The sequence below is a fragment of the Mobula hypostoma genome, chromosome 13 (assembly GCF_963921235.1).
Source record: "Mobula hypostoma chromosome 13, sMobHyp1.1, whole genome shotgun sequence".
In the NCBI taxonomy this organism is placed as follows: domain Eukaryota; kingdom Metazoa; phylum Chordata; class Chondrichthyes; order Myliobatiformes; family Myliobatidae; genus Mobula; species Mobula hypostoma.
In genome coordinates, this window is record NC_086109.1 from 94911575 (window position 1) to 94936441 (window position 24867).

At 45.5% G+C, this 24867-nt stretch overlaps 1 protein-coding gene across 1 annotated transcript in view; it reads right to left on the bottom strand.

The window, feature by feature from the left end:
- The window catches only part of ctsh (cathepsin H), a 40819-nt gene that overhangs the window by 13069 nt on the left and 2883 nt on the right, over positions 1–24867 (bottom strand). Inside the window, exons 2-8 of the mRNA XM_063066559.1 lie at positions 19184–19215; positions 12834–12939; positions 10679–10749; positions 8009–8113; positions 3177–3263; positions 3021–3076; positions 1465–1546 (exon numbers count right to left, since the gene is read on the bottom strand). Of these exons, the coding sequence (XP_062922629.1) occupies positions 1465–1546; positions 3021–3076; positions 3177–3263; positions 8009–8113; positions 10679–10749; positions 12834–12939; positions 19184–19215 (539 nt within the window). The remainder of the gene's footprint in view (positions 1–1464; positions 1547–3020; positions 3077–3176; positions 3264–8008; positions 8114–10678; positions 10750–12833; positions 12940–19183; positions 19216–24867) is intronic.

The following is a 24867-nucleotide window of genomic DNA, read 5'->3' on the forward strand; positions in this document are numbered from 1 at the left end:
GAATGAGCTGCCATTGGAAGTGGTGCGTATGGGTTGTAATATTTACGAGAAGTTTGGATAAGTACATGGATAGGAGGGGTATGGAGGGATATGGTCCGTGCGGGTCAATGAGACTCGGCAGAATAACAGTTTGGCACAAACTAGATGGGCTGAAGGGCCTGCTTCTGTGGTGTAGATTATTAATGTAGATCATACAGCAAATAGATGAAGCCAGCAATGATTCCTAGGGTATGCAGCTATTTTAACCACTGCTACCCCAAGGCCCATTCCCACTCTATTTTCTGACATCCCCAACCTCACAGCCTTTAATCTTGTTCAGTAGTCTACTGCATGATCTCTGATCAAAGTCCTTCTGAAAATCCAAAATGGCCCCTCCACTGCCTCTCTCTTACCTTCCTTATACCCACTGCTAGTTACACCTTTAGAAGATATAAAGGGTTAGTGAAACATGTTTTCCTTTTTGGAAGCATGCTGATTCTGCCCAGTCATCTTGTTTTTCTCTGAACTTCCTGATACTGCACCTTAGAAATAGATCCCGAGTCAGAGTTTGATAGCAGGAAAACAGGCCATTCAGCCCACTGTGTCCATCCCAACCCTTCTGCCCAACTACTATAAACCCCACTGGTCCCTATTAGGACCACGTTCTTATGCTCTCCCAGTGCAAACACAGCCTTCCTACAGTGTGACGAGTACCTCACTGTACATAATTCTCCAAGTGTTGCGAAGCTGCAGTCTCCATCGAGGTCGTAGCTCAGCTTTAGTTGGTTTTTGAAGTTCGTAAGGATGGTTGGGGTATAATGAGGGGAGATGGGTGTCATATTAGGGTTTAGGGACAGGGATGTCGGGGAGTTAGAGATCAGGACAGAGTCTGGGCTTCTGCTTCACACTTGAAAGCCAGTGACATGTGTATGGATGCTGGACTGGCCCAGGTCAGTGTGTCCTGGGATTGGAATTAAAATGTGAGCAGGAGGCACAGGAGCCGGTGAGTCAGCGAGCCCAGTGTGTGATCCTGGAGTCTGGGGTCCTGTCATCAGCAAGTCTGAAGGGGAATACCAAAAATCAAAGCCCATTGGTAGTATAGAAGTCTGGAAGCTGAAGCCTGATGGGCAAAGTCTGAACACTGGAGGCCCAGATCCCTGTCTTGGTGTTGGAGGACTGTCCTTGTTTGTGTATGGCAGGGGGGAGTAAAGGGGCTTGTTTTTCTGTTGTTGTTTGTTGCTTGTTGTGTTCTGTTTTATTGTGTTCTATGTTGTTCTGCCAAGAACTTTGGGTACACTGCGTTGGCGCCGGAATGTGTGGCGGCACTTGCGGGCTGCCCCCAGCACATCCTTATGTTGTGTTAGCGGTTAATGCAAACAATGCATTTCACTGAGTTGCACTGCATTTCAAAAATTAATAGATTAAACAAAGACATAGTTAAGCAAGATGCTCTTTAACTGTATAGTTATAAATATAAATTCTCACCCTTCCTTCATAAGGATAATCCTTTTCTGTTTCTAACCCATGGTTGTACTTTATGTATTCAAAGGCTTGACTTGGCAGACCCCTAGAGAAATATTTGAAAACACAACTGTAAAGCAGGAAATAGCCACAGGGAGTTGTGAAGAATCAGTTCCGGTTTTATGACTTCAAAAGCATCACAATCATAGGATGCAGAGTTCATTACTTTGGACGGATTGTGCATGGGATTGAAATTGCCTCACCGTGCTATAGATAGTAATAATCACATTTTAATTTGAAACTGTAAATAACTTATGATGTCCTGATTATTATGTAGTGTTTTTTTAGTGGATAAACATTTGTAAAAGGAATGTAGTTGGATTCGTCACAAAGAGAGATTACCCCTATCCCACAGCAGGTGAAGGAGCCTCTGTGGAGAAGGCTGTATTTCATTAAGAGTTTGAGGAGAATTCGTATGACATCTAAGACACTCATAAATTTCTACAAATGTACTGTGGAGAGCATTCTGACTGGTTGCATCACCGCCTGGTATGGAGGGGCCACAACACAGGAATAGAAAACGCTGCAGAAAGTTGTAAACTCAGTCAGCTCCATTATGGGCACGAGCCTCCCCAGCATCGAGGACATCTTCAAAAGACGATGCGTTAAAAAGTCGGCATCGCCATGAAGGACCTCCATTACTCAGGACACGCCCCCTTCTCATTGCTATCATCAGGGAAGAGGTACAGGAGCCTCAGGACACACACTCAATGATTCAGGAACAGCTCCTTCCCCTCTGCCATCAGATTTCTGAGTGGATGTTGCACACGTGACAGCTACCTCACTATTTTTTATAGTTTTGCACTACTTATTTAATTTAACTACAAACGTTTGTATTTAATATATACCTTTGTATATTTACTGTAATTCACATTTTTTTCTATTACGTATTGTATTGTACTGCTGCTGCAAAGACAACAAATTTTACATTTGCCGTTGATATACTTTTATACTTTATACGTTATTGTCGCCAAACAATTGATACTAGAACGTACAATCATCACAGCGATATTTGATTCTGCGCTTCACACTCCCTGGATTACAAATATTAAATATTAAAAATAGTAAATATTAAAAATTTAAATTATAAATCATAAATAGAAAATAGAAGAATGGAAAGTAAAGGTAGTGCAAAAAGTCCAAGAGGCAGGTCCGGATATTTGGAGGGTACGGCCCAGATCCGGGTCAGGATCCGTTCAGCAGTCTTATCACAGTTGGAAAGAAGCCGTTCCCAAATCTGGCCGTGCGAGTCTTCAAGCTCCTGAACCTTCTCCCGGAGGGAAGAGGGACAAAAAGTGTGTTGGCTGGGTAGGTCGTGTCCTTGATTATCCTGGCAGCACTGCTCCGACAGCGTGCGGTGTAAAGTGAGTCCACGGACGGAAGATTGGTTTATGTGATGTGCTGCACCGTGATATTAAACCTGATTCTGATTCTAATGATTACTGGATGGTCAACTTTTAGTCCCACATTCAAAATGAAGACTTTTTTGAAAATATGTAACACATCACTGAATCACTCACCCTGAGCAGCCATGGTTGTTGAAGTTCTGAGCGCAGTCTATGAGCTGTTGTTCTGCCTAGGAGAAGTTTTAAAATATCTTAGCTTCATGCAGACTTAGAATGGTGATCAATAATAACTGCTAGCTTAAACGAGGGAAGTTTGGGAGCTACACTTACCAGTGTAAGAAGATGTTTGGACCTTATTGCAATTGCAGATTCCAAGCACCCCGTAGTGGAAAATGTCCAACAGCTCCCACATGCACCCTGTGGAGAACACAATATGTAAATAACTTTAAGACTAGAACCAGAAAAGAGGTTTTATTCTGTGCCTAAAGTATCTTAGTTGTTCATACAGTAGAACTTAGATGCTGCTTAGAGGGCCAAGACCCTAAATTCCACAGTAGAAAACCCTCCCTACTGTGTGTCTCCCTCTCTACTATACTTTCATCTCTAATTTACCAACTTGGACCACTGTCTCCTTTCTTCCAGAATTTTTCTTTGATAGCATTCTCCTGAAGCAATTTAGGGTGCTGTACAAAATAATATATATTCAATGAAGCTTATCCAATGCCTATAAAATAATGAAGTATTTTACATTTAAAATAATACAGATTCAAAGCAAATTTATTATCAAAGAATGTATAAATTATACACCTTGAGATTTGTCTGCTTACAGGCAGCCACAAAGCAAGAAACCTGAATAACCCAGTTTAAAAAAAGATCAAAACCACTGCGCAGAGGAAGAGAGAAACAAAACACATCATCATGCGAACAACAGAAGCAATTCAATAGCATTCCGAAACAGACTGAGTCCCCAGATCCACTCCCAGAGTAGGTCCAAGTCTCAGTCCCAATTTATCACACCAGTGGAGCCAAAACACACAGCAGCCGGACCAGTTCACAGCCTCGGCACCTCGGGGGAAAAAAGGGAAAATTTGCGGGACAGCGAGCAAAATCAGCCTGACCCTTGCCTCCGTTCCCATCACTCGGGCTTCCAGTCTACCTGTGCGGCATTTAAATTGTCCAAGCATAAACAACGATGCATCTAATGATAGGATTTATTGAATATAAAATAGTGATAAGTATTTTAAAAATTAAAATAATAATGCCTATACAATAATAAAACATTTCACTTTTAATACTTTATTACGTGTCAGGTCCGCACCAAGCAGGATTTCCTGGTAGCCAACCATTTTAATTCCAATCCCCATTCCCATTTCAACATGATGAGGCCACTCTCAGGTTGGAGGAGCAACACCTCATTTTCTATCTGGGGAGCCTCCAACCTGATGGCATGGACATTGATTTCTCCAGCTTCCACGAATTTTTCCTCCTCCCCTTTCCCTCTTCTTCCATTCCCCACTCTACTTCTTCACTGAACCTTACCCACCTATTAACTCCCTCCCCCCCCACCCGTGCTTCTCCTTCCCCATGGTCTACTCTCCTTTCCCATCAAATTCCTTCTTCTCCAGCCCTTTTCCTTTTCCACCTCTCACCTCCCAGCTTCTCACTTCATCTCCCCTCCCCCACGCAACTGGTTTTACCAATCACCTTCCAGTTTGTGCTCTTTCCCCTACCCTCATCTCCTTCTCTGGTTCCTTCCCCCTTCCTTTGCAGTCCTGATGAAGGGTCTCTGCCTGAAACACTAACTGGTTATTCCCCTCCATAGCTGCTGCTACGTTCCTCCAGCGCTTTGTTGTTTTTTTTTTGCCCTGGATTTCCAACATCTACAGAAGCTCTTGTGCTTATGAAAATGTTCATTCTGTCCATCATTTATATTGTGTATCCATCTCCTAGCACCGCAGTTTGCTGGAAAAATACTGCAATTTTGGGTATATGACTCCTGAAATGCCCGCTTTGCTGCCGCTGCTACTGTGTGGTAACCGGAATCTCTGGAGCTGAAGGCCTCGAAATCCTCGGCTTTGCGTGTTTCAGCAGCCGGGGCGAGGTCGAAGGCGCTCGGCAGAGGATGACGCTTGGGAGGCTGTATCGGAGAGGCTGCTTGGAAGCTCGGAGTTTTCGGACAGATGGACTCAGTGTCGGCTGTGGTCGGCTGCTTCCAAGGTATTGGCAAGTCGACAGTGCCTGGAGGTTTATGGCAGGGAGTTTCTCCCTTTTGCCGCCTGCTATCGGGGACTCGGGAGTCGATCGACTCGGGGACTTGGAGACTATTTTTTCTTACCGTGCCCATGGTCTGTTCTTCATCAAATTATGGTATTGCTTTGCACTGCTGTAACTATATGTTATAATTATATAGTTCTGTCAGTGTTAGTCTTTGGTTTGTCCTGTTTTCAGTGATATCACACCAGAGAAACATTATATCATTTCTTAATGCATGTATGCATTTCTAAATGACAATAAATGAGGATTGAGTGTTCTCATAATCTAATATGTTGACTTGTACAAGATTCAAGATTGTTTAATGTCATTTCCGGCATATAAGTGTAAAGAACAAAATAATTGTAACTTTGGATCTGATACAGCACAGAAAACACAATTTGATAAAGAACACAATAAATATTAATACTTAAAATAGCATATATACATCGATTGATGTATAGGTGGAAACGATAGGATCTTTTAAGAGGTTCCTGGATGGATACATGGAGCTTAGAAAAATAGAGGGCTGTGGGTAAGCCAAGGTAGTTCTAAGGTAGGGACATGTTCAGCACAACTTTGTGGGCCGAAGGGCCTGTATCAGGCTGTAGGTTTTCTATGTTTAGTGTGGGCACGTGGCCAAGTGGCATTTGACTAGCGATCTGAAGGTTGTGAGTTTGAGCCCCAGCCGAGGCAGTGTGTTGTGTTCTTGAGCAAGGCACTTAACCACACATTGCTCTGCGACGACACTGGTGCCAAGCTGTATGGGCCCTAATGCCCTTCCCTTGGACAACATTTGGTGTCGTGGAGAGGGGAGACTTGCAACATAGGCAACCGCCGGCCTTCCATACAACCTTGCCCAGGCCTGCGCCCTGGAGAGTGAAGACTTTCCAGGCGCAGATCCATGGTCCTGCAAGACTAACGGATGCCTTTTATATATATGTTTCTATGATTGTATGTCCATACAGAGGTGCGAGGCACGAAGTGTCTGTACTCAAGGTGACTGACAGGAAATGAGAAAGTAGTGGTGGTTGGACTGGGTTAGTGGGTGCAGGTGTCTTGTTGCTGTTTTCCATGTGGGAGATCTGTTAGGTTCTTCTGTGTGAGAGAGGGGATTGGAGGTTTGGGGTTTTTGCGAGCTTTTCTTTCTTTTCTCGTGCGGGGGGATTTATGTCTTTCTTTCTTCAACTTCCATGGTTTTCTTTGTTTCGTGGCTATCTGGAGAAAATTAATCTCAGAGTTGTACACAGCATACACGTTTTGATAATAAATGAACTTCTGAACCTTTGTTTTTGTGTCTGGTGGTCGTAGCGTGGAGGTTACTTCTCCCTGATGGCAGTGGGACCAACAGTCCACGAGCGGTGTGGGTGGGATCCTTCATGAAGTTACTGGTCCTTTTTCCAGCACCTTTCTGTATGCGTGTCCTTGATGGCGGGTGGGCTGGTGCTGGTGATGTGTGGGGTAGTTTTGACCACCCATTCGAGAGCCTTCCTGTCCTCTGCGGTGTAGTGTTCAAGAGTACGTACTTTTGAAGTTAACTCTGACCATTCACTGTGCTTAGCTGTAAAACTATTTTCGACGCACGCTGCTGCAGTTCCAGCTCACTGGCTAATAGTGCGATACTGCACACTTTGCCCTTACTCTGCCTGGTTGTCGTGGAAACACCAGCCATCCCACCTCTCCCGGAAGTTCTGGGAGTCTCCCGCAAATTAATAGTGGCTCCCTGATGCCCACAAATTATATACAATGTCCTGGAAATTGATTTTTTTGAGAGCGAGCATGAGAGAACGCGCGAGAGAGAGTGAGAGAGCGAGCACAAGAGCAAGAAAGCAAGCACGAGTGAGAGCGACCACGAGAGAGAGTGAGAGAGTGCGCACACGAGAGAGCGAGAAAGCAAGTGCGAGAGAGAGTGAGAGCGAGAGAGCGCGCAATAGAGAGAGAGTGAGAGCAAGAGCAAGAATGTTCCAAAAAAAGAAAATATAAAACGTACGTCACCCCAGACTACACTAAAGTGTACCCCTGCCTAATAGGGGTCAAAATAATGACAGTGTTGCTCACTGCACTGTTTGCAACAGTGACTTTTCTATTGCCCATGGTGGGATAAGACTGTAAAAGACATGTTGAGGTGAGTTTAACAGGTGTCATTCGTTCATTAGCATAGTTAACGTTATTTAAACTAGCTGGTCAGCTGCTAAGGAGCTACTCTATTGCAGACATCCCACCTCTCCCGGAAGTTCCGGGATTCTCCCGCAAATTGATGGTGCTACCTCCCCGAAATGAGTTTTTGCAGGGTGGGATGTCTGAAACAGTAAGGACACCCAGAGTGACTTCGAGATTCGTTTTAAGAGTTTATTAACATGATGTCATGGAGAGTCTGCAGCAGTCTCCATCACCACCAGAACTCTGAATTCTAGGTTATACCAAGCTCATATTTATACAGCAAGACAAACAACTTCACATAACTTTGTTTGGCCTCCCAAGGTTAGTACATTATCAATCGCTTAAAAGACATGTCAATTATTCTCTCAGCGCGAGTCTAGCGATCTAACAGTCCTCTTTGTTCCCTGTTATCAGGGCTCATAATTTACCCCCAGACACATCCTCCCTCCTGGTTCCAGGGGCCTAGTATCTTATTAATTGGAGTTCTTGTGTTCACTTATCTTCCAAGGTTATTCTCGACACACATCAGCAGTCTTAAGCCCAGCTGCTCCAGAATGGTCAGTATCCCATCAGACATTAGTTTTAATCACAATGGAACATCATTGTCTCCCTCTCTGAGCTGTCTCACCACTTGAGTACTTTCAGCATTTTCTGTTTTTTATTGCATTTTCCCAGTGTCCATAGAATTTGCTTTTCCTTTGACTGTATTCCTTCTGTGGCTGATTTAGTGACCATAAGTTATGAAACTTTACCTGATTTTTCACGGGCGTGACATAATTTCCTTTTTTTCTCCAATCTATGGACTTGGGTAATGGGCCATCTTTCGTGTAGTGGTTCCCCCGGGTAGCTGAACAGTTCTATTGGACAAAGGAAACAATTCTTTTAGGAAAAGTAAACTTAGTCATATTGAGGCCTGAAGATTGTTATTCACCACAGACTGGAGCCCAGCTCTTTATTTCAGATGACAATCATAGAGTCATAGAAAAGTATAGCACAGAAACAGGCCCTTTGGCCCATCCAGTCCGAGCCAAACCATTTAAACTACCTACTCACATTGACCTGCATTCGGACAGTAGCCCCCCCCATACCCCACCCATCCACGTACCCATTCAAACTCCCCTTAAACACTGGAATTGAGTTTGCATGACAGCTTGTTCACATTCTCAAGACCCTCTGAGTGAAGAAGTTTCTCCTCAAGTTCCATTTAAACATTTCACCTTTCACCCTTAACCCATGACCTTTATTCGTTGTCCCATCCAACCTCAGTGGAAAAAGCCTGCTTGCACTTACTCTATCTACACCACTCATAATTTGGTATACTTCTACCAAGGCACCTGAGTTTTGATCAATTTAAGCTCTGAGTCAAATTGAAAAGGTTGGATACATGCAGAATAGAGGTGGCAGGGCTCGAGCCCGAGAGCAAGGTACAACCCAAGCTTTGCACGATTTCAGCGCCGGACCGGATCGGAAAGGTCAGGGGGTCAGGGACGAGCCAGTTCAGCTCACCTGCTCCGCGAGATTTACTCGTCTCTGCACTGAACTGAGGCTAACGGGCTTCTGAATCATCAGTTTCAGTTCTGAATGCTATTGGCTGACTTTTCTTGTTTGCACGATTTGTTTTTGTTCTCTCTCTGCATACTGGGTGTTTGACCGTCTTCTTTTGTTTTAATGGGTTCTATTGTGTTTCTTTGTTTTGTGGCTGCCTGTAAGGAGATGGATTTCAAGGTTGTATAAAGTGTACATACTTCGATAATAAATGTACTTTGAACTTTGAACTTGCAGGCTGCCCCCATTAAATCGTTAAGTTGTGTTGGCTGTTAATGCAAACAATGCATTTCACTATTCAGTACATTTCAATGTACATGTGATAAATAAAGATGTAAATGAAAAAGATGAAATGGAAAGATGATTCTGCTAGTTTTCATGAGCTACTCTGCCATGATTAGAAACTCAGATTCAAGGAATATCTCAATGATATAATTACGAAAAAAATATATATAATTGCCAGGCTTCTGGGCTTTGTATAGCCTGGTTAGTTATTGGAACACCATTAAATAATGTAGAAATTAATCTGCAGGAAATATAGTCCAGAGTAACTCCAGCATTGTCTATACAATAACATTGCAGAGTATTTATGTGTAGGAATAAGCCACAAAACATTGAAAAGCAACTGTACAGCAAGAGATTAAAAAAGTATTTTATTTCTGAAGCACCTTTCGCCAGGGGCTGTTTCAGCTAATGAAGTATCTTTGAAACCTAGGGAAAGGCAGCAGCCGTTATCTGGACAGACTAAGCTACAACAAAAAGCAGTGAGATAACGTTGAGAGTCTCTCTGGGAGGGTTCCCCTGCTTTTTTGAAATTACGCTGTTTCATTCTCTATGGCCACGTGCACAGAGTATACAGAATCATGAGGGGTATGGATAAGGTTTTCCACTTTTCCATTGAGGTTGAGTGAGACTAGAACTAGAGGTCATAGATTACCATAGGGATGAGATGGGGACAGCCCACAAGTTTCCTTACACTTCTGACACCAAAGTAGCATGCCCACAACTTAGTAGCTGTGACCAGAGCATTCAGAGGAAACCCACGCTATCACAGGGAGAATGTGTAACCTTCTCAGGGACAGTGGCAGAATTGAACCTGGGTGCCGATTCTAAAGTGTTGCACTATCCACTACGCCACCGTGTCACCCACAGATTAGAGGAGGATATTAGTAAAACATCCAAACAAAGGCAATTCAAGCACTGATACCATTAACAATGCAGCGTATAAAGAGTTAGAATATAATGAACTCACGATCTCCTAAGCCAGAGATGAAAGTGTTTCCCACCAGAAAAGTGGAAAAGGAAAATTATAGAACTAGATGAGAAAGGAGAGGACATAAATTCCAAACAACGTTGAATACACAGTCAAGGTGTGTTCATGTTCTTGAGTTATGTTATTCCTCTCCATGCCTGGTGGCACTTTGGGTGATAATCTTGCCATTTCTTTAGCATTTTGTCTTTTTTTTAAATGAGGTTTAGTCGCTAGCTCGAGGCTCAACCCAGCACGGGTGCAAAGCGCGCAAGGGGCCGGCCGGATTTGACCCGGAACCACTCACCTCAAAGTCCGATGCTGGTGCCACTACACTACCAGCCAGCATGTTCTCGACTAACACACAGAAAATGCTGGAGCAACTCAGCATGTCAGGCAGCATGTATGGAGGGGAATAAACAGTTAATATTTTGAGCGGAGACTTTTCATCAGGAAGCGGGGAGAAGCCAGAATACTTGTGCCACTGATGGTCTTGTTCCTCGGACTTTTTGCCTTGCTTAGTGATACTTTCATTCTGTGTTTTATCCCTGGGTATCCGATATTAGTCTTTCCCTTTTAGTGCACGAGCATAAAACCCAAGGAGATAACAGCTGAAAGAAATTGGTACCTGTTGTTCTTTCATCAAGTATAGTTCCTTAAACTCACTGAAGGTCATGTCAGAAAATTGGTTGAGACCCACTGTAGAAAAGGAATTGATACATTAGGCCTTTGCAATACTGTGTCTGGGGAATTACGTCAATGTAAATAGTACAGATTGCATAACATTTACAGTGAATGTATTACTTCACAACTGTAATTTTAATAGATTACATTGTTTTTTTTCACACTGTATCGGTCTATGAAGTAACCTCGGCTGTTGTACATGGAGTATATATAAAGGCATCTGTTAGGTCTTGCGAGACCATGGATCTGCGCCTGGAAAGTCTTCACTCTCCAGGGTGCAGGCCTGGGCAAGGTTGTATGGAAGACCAGCAGTTGCCTATGCTGCAAGTCTCCCCTCTCCCCGACACCAGTGTTGTCCAAGGGAAGGGCATTAGGACCCATACAGCTTGGCACCCGTGTCGTCGCAGAGCAATGTGTGATTAAGTGCCTTACTCAAGGACACAACACGTTGCCTCGGCTGGGGCTCGAACTCACGACCTTCAGATCGCTAGTCCAGTGCCTTAACCACTTGGCCACGTGACCACACAGAGTGTATATATATTGCATGGCAATAGTTAATCAAATTAACTTCAATCCATGATGTTTCAACAAACTCTAAAATAACCGGAAGTTTTTAGTTCTAATGTGTTGACCTCATGACCTTGCTTTTCACCTTTTTGCTCTTCTTTCCGTTTAATCTTAATCGTTTTTAGGGTATTTAGAAACACTGGGGAAACTGGAGCCAGGCGATTTGTCTATCTGGCACAGCAAAAACACTCTAGCAAATTTCTACAGATGTGCTGTGGAGAGCTTTCTAACCGGTTGCCTCTGGTACGAAGGCTCGGGCCACTGCAGAGGGTCGAAGAGAGCTGCCCAGGCTTGGGAATTCAGCCAGCTCCCTCTCGAGCACAAGCCTCCCGGCATCGAGGACACTTCCGAAAGCTGATGCTTCAAGCAGTCGGCATCCATCGTGAAGGACCCTCACCACCCAGGACTTGCCAGCTTGTCATTACTAGCGTCTGGGAGGAGGTACAGGAGTGTGAAGACACACACTGAATGCTTCAGGAACTGCCTTTTCCCCTCACATACTTAGTTATACGACCACCATTTTGTGTGAAGAAATGCCATAACTCTCCGAACAGCACTGATTTAATTTTAAAGTTGTGCCCCCTTATTCCGCTCTGGGCTCAATTTAATTGATCGATATGCAGAGCTTTGTCTAGTTAAAGGGAGCTATAAATCCAGTTGTAAGTATAAACTCAGCGGCCACTTTATTAGATACACCCTGTACCTAATAAAGTGGCTACTAAGTGTATGTTCACAGTCTTCTGCTGCCACTTCAACTTTTGATGCGTTGTGTATTCAGAGATGCTCTTCTGCACACCACTGTTGTAACGGGTGGTTATTTGAGTTACTGTCGCCTTCCTGTCAGCTTGAACCAGTCTGGCCGTTCTCCTCTGACCTCTCTCATTAACAAGGTGCTTTTGTGGGCAGGTGGCCAAGTGGTTATGGCACTGGACTAGTGACCTGAAGGTCGTGAGTTCAAGCCCCAGCCGAGGCAACGTGTTGTGTCCTTGAGCAAGGCACTTAATCACACATTGCTCTGCGATGACACTGGTGCCAAGCTGTATGGGTCCTAATGCCCTTCCCTTGGACAACATTGGTGTCGCGGAGAGGGGAGACTTGCAGCATGGGCAACTGCTGGTCTTCCATACAACCTTGCCCAGGCCTGCGCCCTGGAGAGTGAAGACTTTCCAGGCGCAGATCCATGGTCTCACAAAACTAACGGATGCCTTGCCCACAGAAATGCCACTCACTGGATGGATTTTTGTTTATTGCACTGTGAACTCTAGATGGTTGTGTGTGAAAATCCCAGGAGATCAACAGTTTCTGAGATACTCAAACCAACGATCTGGCACCAACAATCATTCCATGGTCAAGATCACATTTCTTCCCTATTCTGATGTTTGGTCTGAATCTCTGAACCTCTGGACCATGTCTGCCTGCTTTTATACACCGAGTTGCTGCTACATGACTGGCTGATTAGAGATTTGCATTAACGAGCAGGTGTACTGGTGTACCTAATACACTGGGCACTGAGTGTATTTGAATGGACTCACTCTGAAAGGAGTGTTCGCCACTGTTGTGAGCATCAACCTTTCTCTTGTTCTGGATGAAAGTGTGCATCCTGTCGGTATACTCCTCTGTGCTGTAGTCTTTGTTGTGCTGAGCGGGAATCAAGTAAAATATTATCAATAAAAGTTCGCATTTACAGTATGTATCAACTATTAATGCAGTGAAACATCCCAGAAAGCAGAACCAAATAAAATATGTCATTAAAGCCCACGTTAGGTGGCGAATAAAGACTGTCTTTAGAAGGGAAAGGTTGCACGATATCCACACCCGAGAAACTGGCAATATGAAAGGTCACTTGGCAATCAGCATACAAAGGAATAAGCTTTACAGTGGCTGCCTCACTCCCCCCCCCACACCCCACGGTCTTCCGTCTACCCATAGACATGCAGATCTTTTTCAAGAATCTATCCAATTCTTTTGCACGCAGTTGACTTTGCTTCCACTGCCCTTTCACGTAGCACAATCCAGATTGTAAAAAAAAAATCACTGAATGAAATAAGATTTAAACCGGATCAGCAAATTTGCTAATCACACTAAGATTGGGGGTGTTGTGGACAGCGAGGAAGGCTAGCAAAGCTTGCAGCGGGATCAGAACTGGCTGGAAAAATGGCAGATGGAGTTTAATGCAGACAAGTGAGAGGTGTTGCACCTTGGGGGGACAAACCAGGATCGGACTTAGCCAGTGAACAGCTGGGCACTGAGGAGAATGGTAGAGCAGAGAGATCTGGGAACCCAGATCCATACGTCCTGCAAAATGGTCTCACGGGTAGAAAGGGGTGAAAGGAGAGCTTTTGGCACATTGGCCTTCATGGGCGGCAGGGTAGAGTAGTGGTTAGCACAACGCTTTGCAGTGCAGGCGACCCGGGTTCAATTCCCGCTGCAGCCTGTAAGGAGTTTGTACGTTCTCCCCGTGACCGTGTAGGTTTCCTCTGGGTGCCCTGGTTTCCTCCCACAGTCCAAAGACGTACCAGTGAATTGCAAATTGCCCCCTGATTAGGCTCGGATTAAATCGGGGGCATTGCTGGGCAGAGTGTCTCATTGTCCACAAGACCGAGGAGGATGATACGAAGGAGCGGGCACATCTGTGGAGATTTTCACAGCCACAGGATATCTGAAGGTGGTCGACAGTTAATTAAGTATTTTGTAATATAGGAAATTCTACATCCATTCTGGCTGCAGTCAGTCCCCAAAGGCCGTGAAGTGATCATGATGAGATAATTGTCTTGGTAGTGTAGGAATACAGGCAGATCTAAAGAATCTAGGTTTGCTAATCAATGTCACAAACCAATGTAATAAGCACAAGCAATAAGGGATAGGTTGCACGTGCAGGAGGGTGCCTCACATAATGTTTGCATTGTGGCCGGTACCACAGGGGGAGGAAAATATCATGACCTTCCACCTTATCTATGCCCCACATGATTTCTGCCATCAGCAGTAGCAACAATTGAAACCTGTGACTGTTTCTGCGAGAGGCTGGAAGTGGGGTAGGATTGGAGAAGGCAGCCTGTCAAATGCAGCAGACATAAGATGCCCAAGAAACTCAGCAGGTCAGGCAGCATCAATGGAGGAAATAAACAGTTGATGTTTTGGGCCGAGACCTGTCATCAGGACCGGAAAGGAAAGAGTCAGAATAAGAAGGTGGGGAGAGGGGGAGGAGTACAAGCTGGCAGGTGACAGGTAAGACCAGGTGAGGGGGAAAGTGGGTGGGTGGGTGATTAAGGACAAAGTAAAAAGCTGGCAGGTGACAGGTAAGACCAGGTGAGGGGGAAGGTGGGTGGGTGTAAAACGAGGTGAGGAGGAAGGTGGGTGGGTGGGTGATTAAGGACAAAGTAAAAAGCTGGCAGGTGACAGGTAAGACCAGGTGAGGGGGAAGGTGGGTGGGTGTAAAATCAGGTGAGGGGGAAGGTGGGTGGGTGTAAAACGAGGTGAGGAGGAAGGTGGGTGGGTGGGTGATTAAGGACAAAGTAAAAAGCTGGCAGGTGACAGGTAAGACCAGGTGAGGGGGGGAGGTGGGTGGGTGTAAGACCAGGTGAGGGGGGAGGTGGGTGGGTAGGTGATTAAGGACGAAGTAAAAAGCTGGCAGGTGACAGGTAAGACCAGGTGAGGGGGAAGGTGGGTGGATGGAGCAGGGGGATGAACTGAGAAGCTGGCAGGTGACAGGTAAGGCCAGGTAAGGGGGAAGGTGGGTGGATGGAGCAGGGGGATGAACTGAGAAGCTGGCAGGTGACAGGTAAGACCAGGTGAGGGGGAAGGTGGGTGGATGGAGCAGGGGGATGAACTGAGAAGCTGGCAGGTGACAGGTGGAAGAGTGAAGGGCTGAAGAAAAAGGAACTTTCTTCTGCCTCTAGTTGTCAACTCCCACACCCTGGGGGAAAGAATTTGACCACCTACCTTATCTATGCCCCTCGTATTTTATAAATCACTATAATCATCGCAGAGACACGAGTTCATATCCCAACATGACCTCTGAATGGATCTAGTGTAAATTGAGTAAATTAAACATGCCGGAATTTAAAGGCCAGTGTTGGTGACCATTATTAATGCAAAAACCCAAGCTTGTTGTTCTCACCTACCCCTGTGAAAGGCCCTGGTCCTCACAGACTTCAAACACAACTTGCGTGGCCAGTACAGGTTGAGGTGACACAGAAGTGCAGCAATTAGAGTAACACTTTACAAGGTCAGCTGGAAGGGCAGAGCTCCAGGAGAGGACAGTGGGCCATGGGAGAAAGGGAAGCAGGAGGGGAACCAGAGGGAGGTGAAAGGTAGCTAAAGAGAAGAGAAGGGGTGAAAAGGGAACCAGAATGAAGAATGGAAAAAGAGAGAGGAGAGAAGTTACCAGAAGTTAACACAATCGATGTTCATACCATCAGGTCATCAAATGCAGACTAGGAGAATGGCAGAAATGGGCAGCCTTGAGCAGATGTGGAGAAGATAGAAGGCAGGGTTTCAGGGCCAGAGGATGAGCGGATGTGGAGACGGTAGAAAGCAGAGTTTCGGGGCCAGAGGATAATTTTGATAAGGCAACTGAGGAAAATGATGGAGTTAAAGTCAGAGTTTGTGTTCCAAGCCAAAAGTGCAAACACGAATGGGTTACCATGGGCCACTTTTGGAAGAGTAGGGGGACTTATTCTCAATCTCCGGACATTACCCCTCCTTCAAGCAGCTTACTAATGTATTACAACACAGAACTAGACCACTCAGTCAATCAGGTCAACGTCTCTCCCGGCAGACCAGTTGCTCTCTTATTTCCCTTCAGCCCACCTCTCCTGTACCCTTACAACTCACATGCTCATCAGCTCCCCTTTCGTCCATTTGCCACTCATCTACACCAATTCACAGCAGCTCTTTAACCTGCCAGTTCATCTTCGAGATGTGGACAGTCCCAAATACCCGGAGAAAACCTGCACGATCAGGGCTGGGATCAACGAGTGCCACAAGATGGTACCCAAGGCCAGTATTAGACGCAGATCCCTGGAACTGTGAGTTAGCAGAACTAACTGCTGCCAATCCTGGGCTTGAACGCGATTCAGTTCAGGTTTTACAATAACCATGTCAAAGCAGGGAAGAATAGAATTAGGAAGCAAGAGGGCAGAGACTGGAGGTATTGGACCACTTTCTACGGACTCACCTTCAAGGGCTCTACAACTCATGTTCTCAATATTATTTATTTATTTAATTATTTATTATTATTTGATTTTTTTATATTTGCCTGGTTTGGTCCTCTTTTGCACATTAATTGTCAGCCTTTGTGTAGGTTTTCATTGATTCTATTGCATTTCTTTGTTCTACTGTGAATGCCCGCAAGAAAATGAATCACGAGATAGTATATGGTGACATACATGAACTTAGATAGCAAATTTACATTGAACTTTGGAGGAACAGGTGGATCAGAGGTGACCTGTATTGAAAAAGAAATGTTTCCATTTGCGTCTCACTGTTTCTAAGTACATACAGAACTGTGCAAGTCTTAGGCACGTATATATATATAGCTACAGTGCCTAAGAAGCATAGTAATTTTGTGTATTGCACTGTACTACTGCTGCAAAAACTAATTTCATGACATACGTGAGTGATGATAAAGCTGATTCTGATCTGGGTCTCTGTTGTGGACTGAGAGTGGGAAGGGGACAGGGAGAGGGGAATCATGGTTGGGAAAGGGGGAAGGGAGAGGGGAACACCAGAGGGACATTCTGTAATGATTAATAAACCAGTTGTTCAGAGTGAAATGACTTTGCCTGGTGTCTCAGGGTTGACTGTGTCTGCTCCAACACCACACGTACCCTGGTACTCCGTCTCCCCCACCTGTCCCACGTGGCTCCCGTGGCACTCCACCCTCACCATTCCCAACATCCTTATCTCCCACCAGATTTACAAACTCGCTCTCTGCTCCACATTGGCAAATACAGTATTGTGCAAACGTCTTAGGCACCCAAATATATATAAACTCCCAAGACTTCTGCACAGTACTCTACTTCAGGAGTTTGAATTTTTCTTTATGTAGGTGTCACTGGCAATGAAATGTTACATCAAGGCAGTAAATATGGGAGATATTGTGTGCACAGCAAGATTCACGGCTTGAAATAGCAAATACCAAGGGGCATCATTTTATGGTGATTGTAGTAGTGTTTCGGGGAATGCCAGAGGTGGATTTTTTTACACAGATAATGGCGCGTGTGTGGGACACATTACCAGGGCTGCTGGTAAGGGCAGATACGTCGGCGACATTTAAGAGATTCTGACATAGGCACATGGATGTTAGCAAGATGGAGGGTTATGTGGGAGGGAAGGGTTCGATTGATCTCAGGGGTCAGCACGACATTGTGCTCTACTTTCTATGGTACAATATTCCTAGGAATCAGACATTTAAAAAGGACGGGAATTTCTCAGAATGGGAATGCAGGAAAGCAGAAGTGTGAAAGTTTCGCGGAGCTGAGGGGACGTCCCATGAGTCACAATGAGGTAGTTCCTTCCTTGAATGAAGTTTAGAAATAGACGAAGGGAATCTAGCTTAAGCTCTGAGTAGGCGATGAGTACAGGAGACTCAGTTCCTACACCACCAGGTTCAGGAACCGTTATTACCCTCCAACCAGCAGGTCCCACACCACTAGGTTCAGGAACAGTTATTACCCCTCAATCATCAGGTCCCACACCACCAGGTTCAGGAACAGTTATTACCCCTCAACCATCAGGTCCCACACCACCAGGGTCAGGAACCGTTATTACCCTACAACCATCAGGCCCCACACCACCAGGTTCAGGAACAGTTATTACCCCTCAACCATCAGGTCCCACACCACCAGGTTCAGGAACAGTTATTACCCCTCAACCATCAGGTCCCACACCACCAGGTTCAGGGACAGTTATTACCCCTCAACCATCAGGTCCCACACCACCAGGTTCAGGAACAGTTATTACCCCTCAACCATCAGGTCCCACACCACCAGGTTCAGGAACAGTTATTACCCCTCAACCATCAGGACCCACACCACCAGGTTCAGGAACAGTTATTACCCCTCAACCATCAGGTCCCACACCACCAGGTTCAGGAACAGTTATTACCCCTCAACCATCAGGTCCCACACCACCAGGTTCAGGAACAGTTATTACCCCTCAACCATCAGGTCCCACACCACCAGGTTCAGGAACAGTTATTACCCTACAACCATCAGGTCCCACACCACCAGGTTCAGGAACTGTTATTACCCCTCAACCATCAGGTCCCACACCACCAGGTTCAGGAACAGTTATTACCCTACAACCATCAGGTCCCACACCACCAGGTTCAGGAACAGTTATTACCCTACAACCATCAGGTCCCACACCACCAGGTTCAGGAACAGTTATTACCCCTCAACCATCAGGTCCCACACCACCAGGTTCAGGAACAGTTATTACCCCTCAACCATCAGGCTCCTGAACCATTATGGATAACTTCACTCAGCTCAACACTGAACTGATTCTGTGACCTATAGACTCACTTTCAAGGACTCTATAACTCATGTTGTCAGTATTTATTTTATTTCACTGCACAGTTTGTCTTGTCTTGTACATTGGTTATTTGTCAGTCATGGCTTATGCACAGTTTTTTTTGTAGATTCTGTACTATTCCTTTACTTTTCCTATAAATGCCTGCAAGAAAACGAATCTCAGGGTGGTACATGGTAACAAATATATAATTTGATAATAAGTTTTACTTTGACGTGGGCAATCTGGTCTATAAAAGCTTAGACTCAGTGGGTGGAGGGAGAAAGCTAGAAAATATGAACAGCAGTAGGGTGCATCTTTGAAATGGGGGGGAGGGTGGAGGCAGAAACAACAAAGCACAAATATTTACCATTATCATCCATTTCTTGAAAGTATTTATTTCTGTAAAACAAAGCAAAGAAAATTATCTCATTTAAATCACCATGTTCCCTCTGTTACTAAGTTTGCTGATGCTCAATATGCTAAATTATAGGCATCCGTTAGTCTTGTGAGACCATGGATTTGCGCCTTGGAAGGTTTCCAGGGCGCAGGCCTGGGCAAGGTTGTATGGAAGACCAGCAGTTGCCCATGCTGCAAGTCTCCCCTCTCCACGACACCGATGTTGTCCAAGGGAACGGCATTAGGACCCATACAGCTTGGCAGTGGTGTCGTCGCAGAGCAATGTGTGGTTAAGTGCCTTGCTCAAGGACACAACACGCTGCCTCGGCCAAGGCTCGAACTAGTGACCTTCAGATCACTAGACCACACGCCTTAACCACTTGGCCACGCGCCAACACAATATGGTACATATACTGTCTGTATCAATAAAATTGCACTCCTTTTAGTTACGTCCCAATCACGACCAGTCCATTCCACTCAATACCATCCCTGTTGTTGCAATGAGAGTCGCAGCGTCACGGTGCCATCGTGGTCAGTGCAACGCTTCTCAACACCAGTAATCAGCGATCAGGATCCAATTCTGCGAGGAGTTTGTTCCTGCCTGTAACGAGTTTATACACTCTCCCCATGACTGCTCCGGTTTCCTCCCGCCATCCAAAGCTTAGGGTTAGTAAGTTGCCGGCATGTCATGTTGGCGTGGGAAGCGTGCCCACACTTGCGGGCTGCCCCTGGCACATCCTCAGACTGTGTTGGTTGTTGGTGCAGATCAACACAGTCCGAGGTTGTTGGTTGTTTCATGCACAGAACTATGCAAAGTGGTTGGGTGTGTATGTGTGTGTATGTGTATATATATACACACACACACACCCAGGGTGCCTGAGATTTTTGCAAAATACTGCAGTAATTTTATGTATTGCATTGTACTGCTGCAAAATAAAAAAAAAATTTCATGATATTTGTGAGTGATGATAAACCTGAATTTGATCTGGGTCTCTATTGTGGACTGAGAGTGGGAAGGGAGCAGGGAGAGGGGGATCATGGTTGGGAAAAGGGGAAGGCCCTTTTCCCAACCATGGGAATTTCCCAAGGCCTCCAGTTCAGACAACATCCTCATGAGTTGTTTCTATATCTTTTCTAGTTTAATTACTATAAGACCGTAAGATATAGGAGCAGAATAAGGCCATTTGGCCCATCAAGTCTGCTCTGTCATTTCATCATGGCTGATCCATTTTTCACCTTCGCCCCAAAATCCTACCTTCTCCCTGAATCCCTTCATGCCCTGACCAGTCAAGAATCTATCAACCTCTGCCTTAAATACACATAAAGACTGTATGTGGTAACAAATTCCATAGATTCACCACTCTCTGGTAAAGAAATTCTTTTTCACCTTCGTTTTAAAAGGACACCCATCTACTCTGAGGCTGTGTCCTCTGGTCAAAATCAAATCAAATCAAGTTTAATTGTCATTCAACCCACACATGAACACAGCTGAATGAGAGAGCGTTCCTCTGGGTCTGAGGTGCAAAAATATACACGCGCATTCAAAATAATAAGAAAGGTGAAAAAAGAGCATAGTAACGTAAGAAAACAAATTTCTAATCCAGGTCCTTGGAGCGACAAATCCTGCAAACTGACGGTTCCCAGCAGTCCTGCCTGTAACTCCACCAATCCAACACTAGAGGGCAGCACTGGTGGGTGAGGCCACCCCAACCGAGCCTGGACGTCATGCTGTAATGCAACCCCAACAACTGAGGGCTTGTCCTAGCTACAATGAGGCGACACTGCTGTCTCATTGCCTGTCCCACCAGCAAACAAGTCTCTCCCATCATAGAAAGCATCCTCTCCATGTTCACTCTATCAAGACCTTTCACCAGTTGACAGGTCACAGCTCATTCTTCTTAATTCTATTGAGTACAAACTCAGGGCCATCAAACTCTCTTCACATGACAATCTGTTCAATCCAGGAATAATTTCTGTGAACCTCCTATCAATCCTCTCCAGTTTCAGCACATCCTTTCTGAGATAAGGGGCCCAAAACTGCTCACAATACTCCAAGTGAGGCCTCTCCAGTGCTTTATAAAGTCTCAACACCCTTGCTTTCATATCCCAGTCCCCTTTAAATGAACGCTAACATCCCACTTGCCTTCCTCACCACAGATTCAACCTGCAAATGAACCTTTAGGGAATCTTGCATAGGAACTCCCAAGTCACATTGCCTCTCAGATTTTTGAATTTTCTCTCCATTTAGGAAATAGTCTACCCTTTCATTTAGTCGACAAAAGTACATGACCATACACTTCCCAACACTGTATTCCACCTGTCACTTCTTTTCCTATTCTCCTAATCTGTCTAAGTCCTTCTGTAGCCTCTCTATTTCCTCAAAACTATCTATCCCTCCACCGATTTTCATATCTTCTGCAAACTTTGCAACAAAGCCATCAATTCCATCATCTAAACTATTGACATGTAATGTAAAAAGAATCCCAACAGATTTGTCAGGCAAGATTTTCCCTTGAGGAAACCATGCTGACTATGGCCTATTCTATCATGTGCCTCCAGGTACCCTGAGACCTCATCCTTAATAATCAACTCCAACATCTTCTCAATCACTGAGGTCAGACTAACTGGCCTATAATTTCCTTTCTTCTGTCTCTCTCTCTCTCTCCCTTCTTGAAGAGTGGAGTGACATTTGCAATCTTCCAGTCTTCTGGAGCTATTCCAGGATCTAATGCCTCCACAATCTCCTCAGCCACCTCTTCCAGAACCCTGGGGTGTAGACCATCTGGTCCAGGTGACTTATCTACTTTCAGTTTCCCAAGAACCTTCTCCCTAGTAATGGTAACTTCACACACTTCATGACGCCTGACACCTGGAACTTTCACCACACTGCTAGTGTCTTCCACAGTGAAGACGGTTGCAAAACATTTATTCAAATCTTCTGCTATTTCACTGTGCCCCATTACTACCTCTCCAGCATCATTTTCCTGTGGTCTGATATCCACTCCTGCCTCTCTTTGACACAATTTATCTGAAGAAACTTCTGGTATCCTCATCCTTTCTATAGCAGAGATATAGCATCCTTCCTTTTGCAAAATGATCAGATCTGCACGCACCATAGCAGGCGTGGTCTAATCAGCAAGTTAATCATGAATATGCAAAATTGGAATGTGCAAATTATTCATGATATGCAAATATGCTTTGAGCACCCAACTCTAAGTCACTATATTCAGACATGTAGTGGTTTTAGCAGGTACCCCTGGGAACATTCTCTATACACTTCCTTCTAGACAAATAAAAAAAAATTGGCCATTTCTACACTCTGCTAATTACCTAACCTTACTTGTTCAACCCCATTTATTGGTGGCTGGCACCGTAGTGTGACAGTTAGCACAACCGCCTTACAACACCAGCGATCACTAATCAGGGTTCGATTCCCGGATGGCGCGTAAGGAATCTGCACGTGACCGCGTGGGTTTCCTCCAACATAGCGAAGATGTACGGTTAGGGTCAGTGTGCTGAGGGTGTGGTGTGTTGGTGCTGGAGGCCTGGCGACACTTGCGGGCTGCCCCCACAACAATCCCTGGACAGTGCCGGCCATTGATGCAAATGATGCATTTCACTGTATATTTTATGCACACGTGATTAAACAAAGATAATCTTTAATATATCTCTTCACTCAGATACAGTTTCAGATGTACTTGTCACGTGTACGTGATAACATACAGTGCAATGTGTTTCAGCGTCAATGAGTTGGACAGCATCCAATCAGTGAGCAGCAGCACAAGCAGAATTCACTTAGGCAGACAGTCTGAAGTTGAAACTAAAGCATCACTTCACCTACTACCCTCAGCCACATGATATATGCCCTCTGTTATTTCTGACACTCTCAGTGCAGCCAACTGTTCCATTACCTTACAGAACAGGCCCTTCAGTCACCAGGGTTAAGACTCCCACGGTGAACAATAGACTTTGATGTCTGCCAAAGAACAAAATGATCTGTAAATACAGATCCATAACTCCTTGAAAGTGGCAATGCAGAAAGATAGTGTCATGAATGCCACGATAGCGTTGCCGTTAGCACGATGCCATCACAGCTTAGGGTGTTCTGGAGTTTGGAGTCTAATTCCGCCTCCATTTAGTTCTCACTGTGACCACGTGGGTTTCCTCCTGGTGCTCTGGTGTCCTCCCACCGTCCAAAGGTGGCTAGTAGGGTCACTGGTCATTGTACATTGTCCTGTGATTAGGCTGGTGTTAGATAGTTGGATAGCTGGGTGGTGGAAGAGTCTGTTCTGCACTATCACTCGAAAGTTCGAAGTACATTTATTATCAAAGTCAAATATTCCAATATACAACTTTAATATTTGTCTCCTTACAGGCAGCCACAAAACAAAGAAACCCAATAAAACCCCCTCAGAAAAAAGACAGTCAAACACCCAATGTGCAATAAAAAGAACAAATAATACAAACGCTAAAAAGTAAACAAATAACAATCAGAGCTAAAATTCAGGAACAGCCACAAAGCCAGTTCATTGCTGCAGCCAGTCCAGGAGCTTGTTAGTTGTAGGCCACTGCCTCATTTCAGCTCACAGACGAGTCAACCTCGGGGAGCAATGAGCGGAACACCAGCCCGTCCCTCACCACCAGCCCGACGCCCCGACCCTTTCAATCAAATAAAGGGAACTTTTGGCACATTGGCCTTCATAAATCATGGCATTGAGTACAGGAGTTGGGAAGCTATGTTGAAATTGTACAAAAGTTGGTGAGGCCAAATTTGGAGTACTATATGCAATTCTGGTCACTTATCTAAAGGAAATATTTCAATAAATTTGAAAGAATACAGAGCAATACAAGGATGTTGCCTGGACTTGAGGACTTTGGCTATAGGGAAAGGTTGAATAGGTTAGGACTTCCGGTAAATTGGCAGCTCGTTTGAATGCAGTGGTCTCTTAGGGGCCAAGCAAAGATCACTTTTCCCTTTGTCTTATGAGTGATCTGTTTCTTGTTTGGAACTGCTGACCGGGCTGTCAAAGGAGCCAGCGGACGAGTCAGATAGAGAGAAGCTGGTGCTCGACTAGGTGAAGGAGAGGTGGCGGTCAGCCGGGAGAAGGAGAGGGGGCGGACGGCTGGGAGAAGGAGAGGGGGCAGTCGGCCGGGAGAAGGAGGGGACGGTTGGCCGGGAGAAGGAGAGGTGGCGGTTAGTCGGGAGAAGGAGAGGAGGCGGTCAGCTGGGAGAAGGAGAGGGGGCGGTCAGCTGGGAGAAGGAGAGGGGGCGGTCAGCCGGGAGAAGGAGAGGGGGCGTTTGGCCGGGAGAAGGAGAGGGGGTGGTCGGCCGGGAGAAGGAGAAGCTGGCGGTTGGCTGGGAGGAGAAGTGGCTGGGGATGGGTTGGGAGAAGGAGAGGGGGCAGTCGGCCGGGAGAAGGAGGGGACGGTTGGCCGGGAGAAGGAGAGGGGGTGGTCAGCCAGGAGAAGGAGAGGGGGCGGTCGGCCGGGAGAAGGAGAGGGGGCGGACGGCTGGGAGAAGGAGAAGCTGGCGGTTGGCAGGGGATGGGTTGGGAGAAGGAGAGGTACCAGTCGGCTGGGAGAAGGAGAGGTACCAGTCGGCTGGGAGAAGGAGAAGCTGGCGGTTGGCTGGGGATGGGTTGGGAGAAGGGGGGC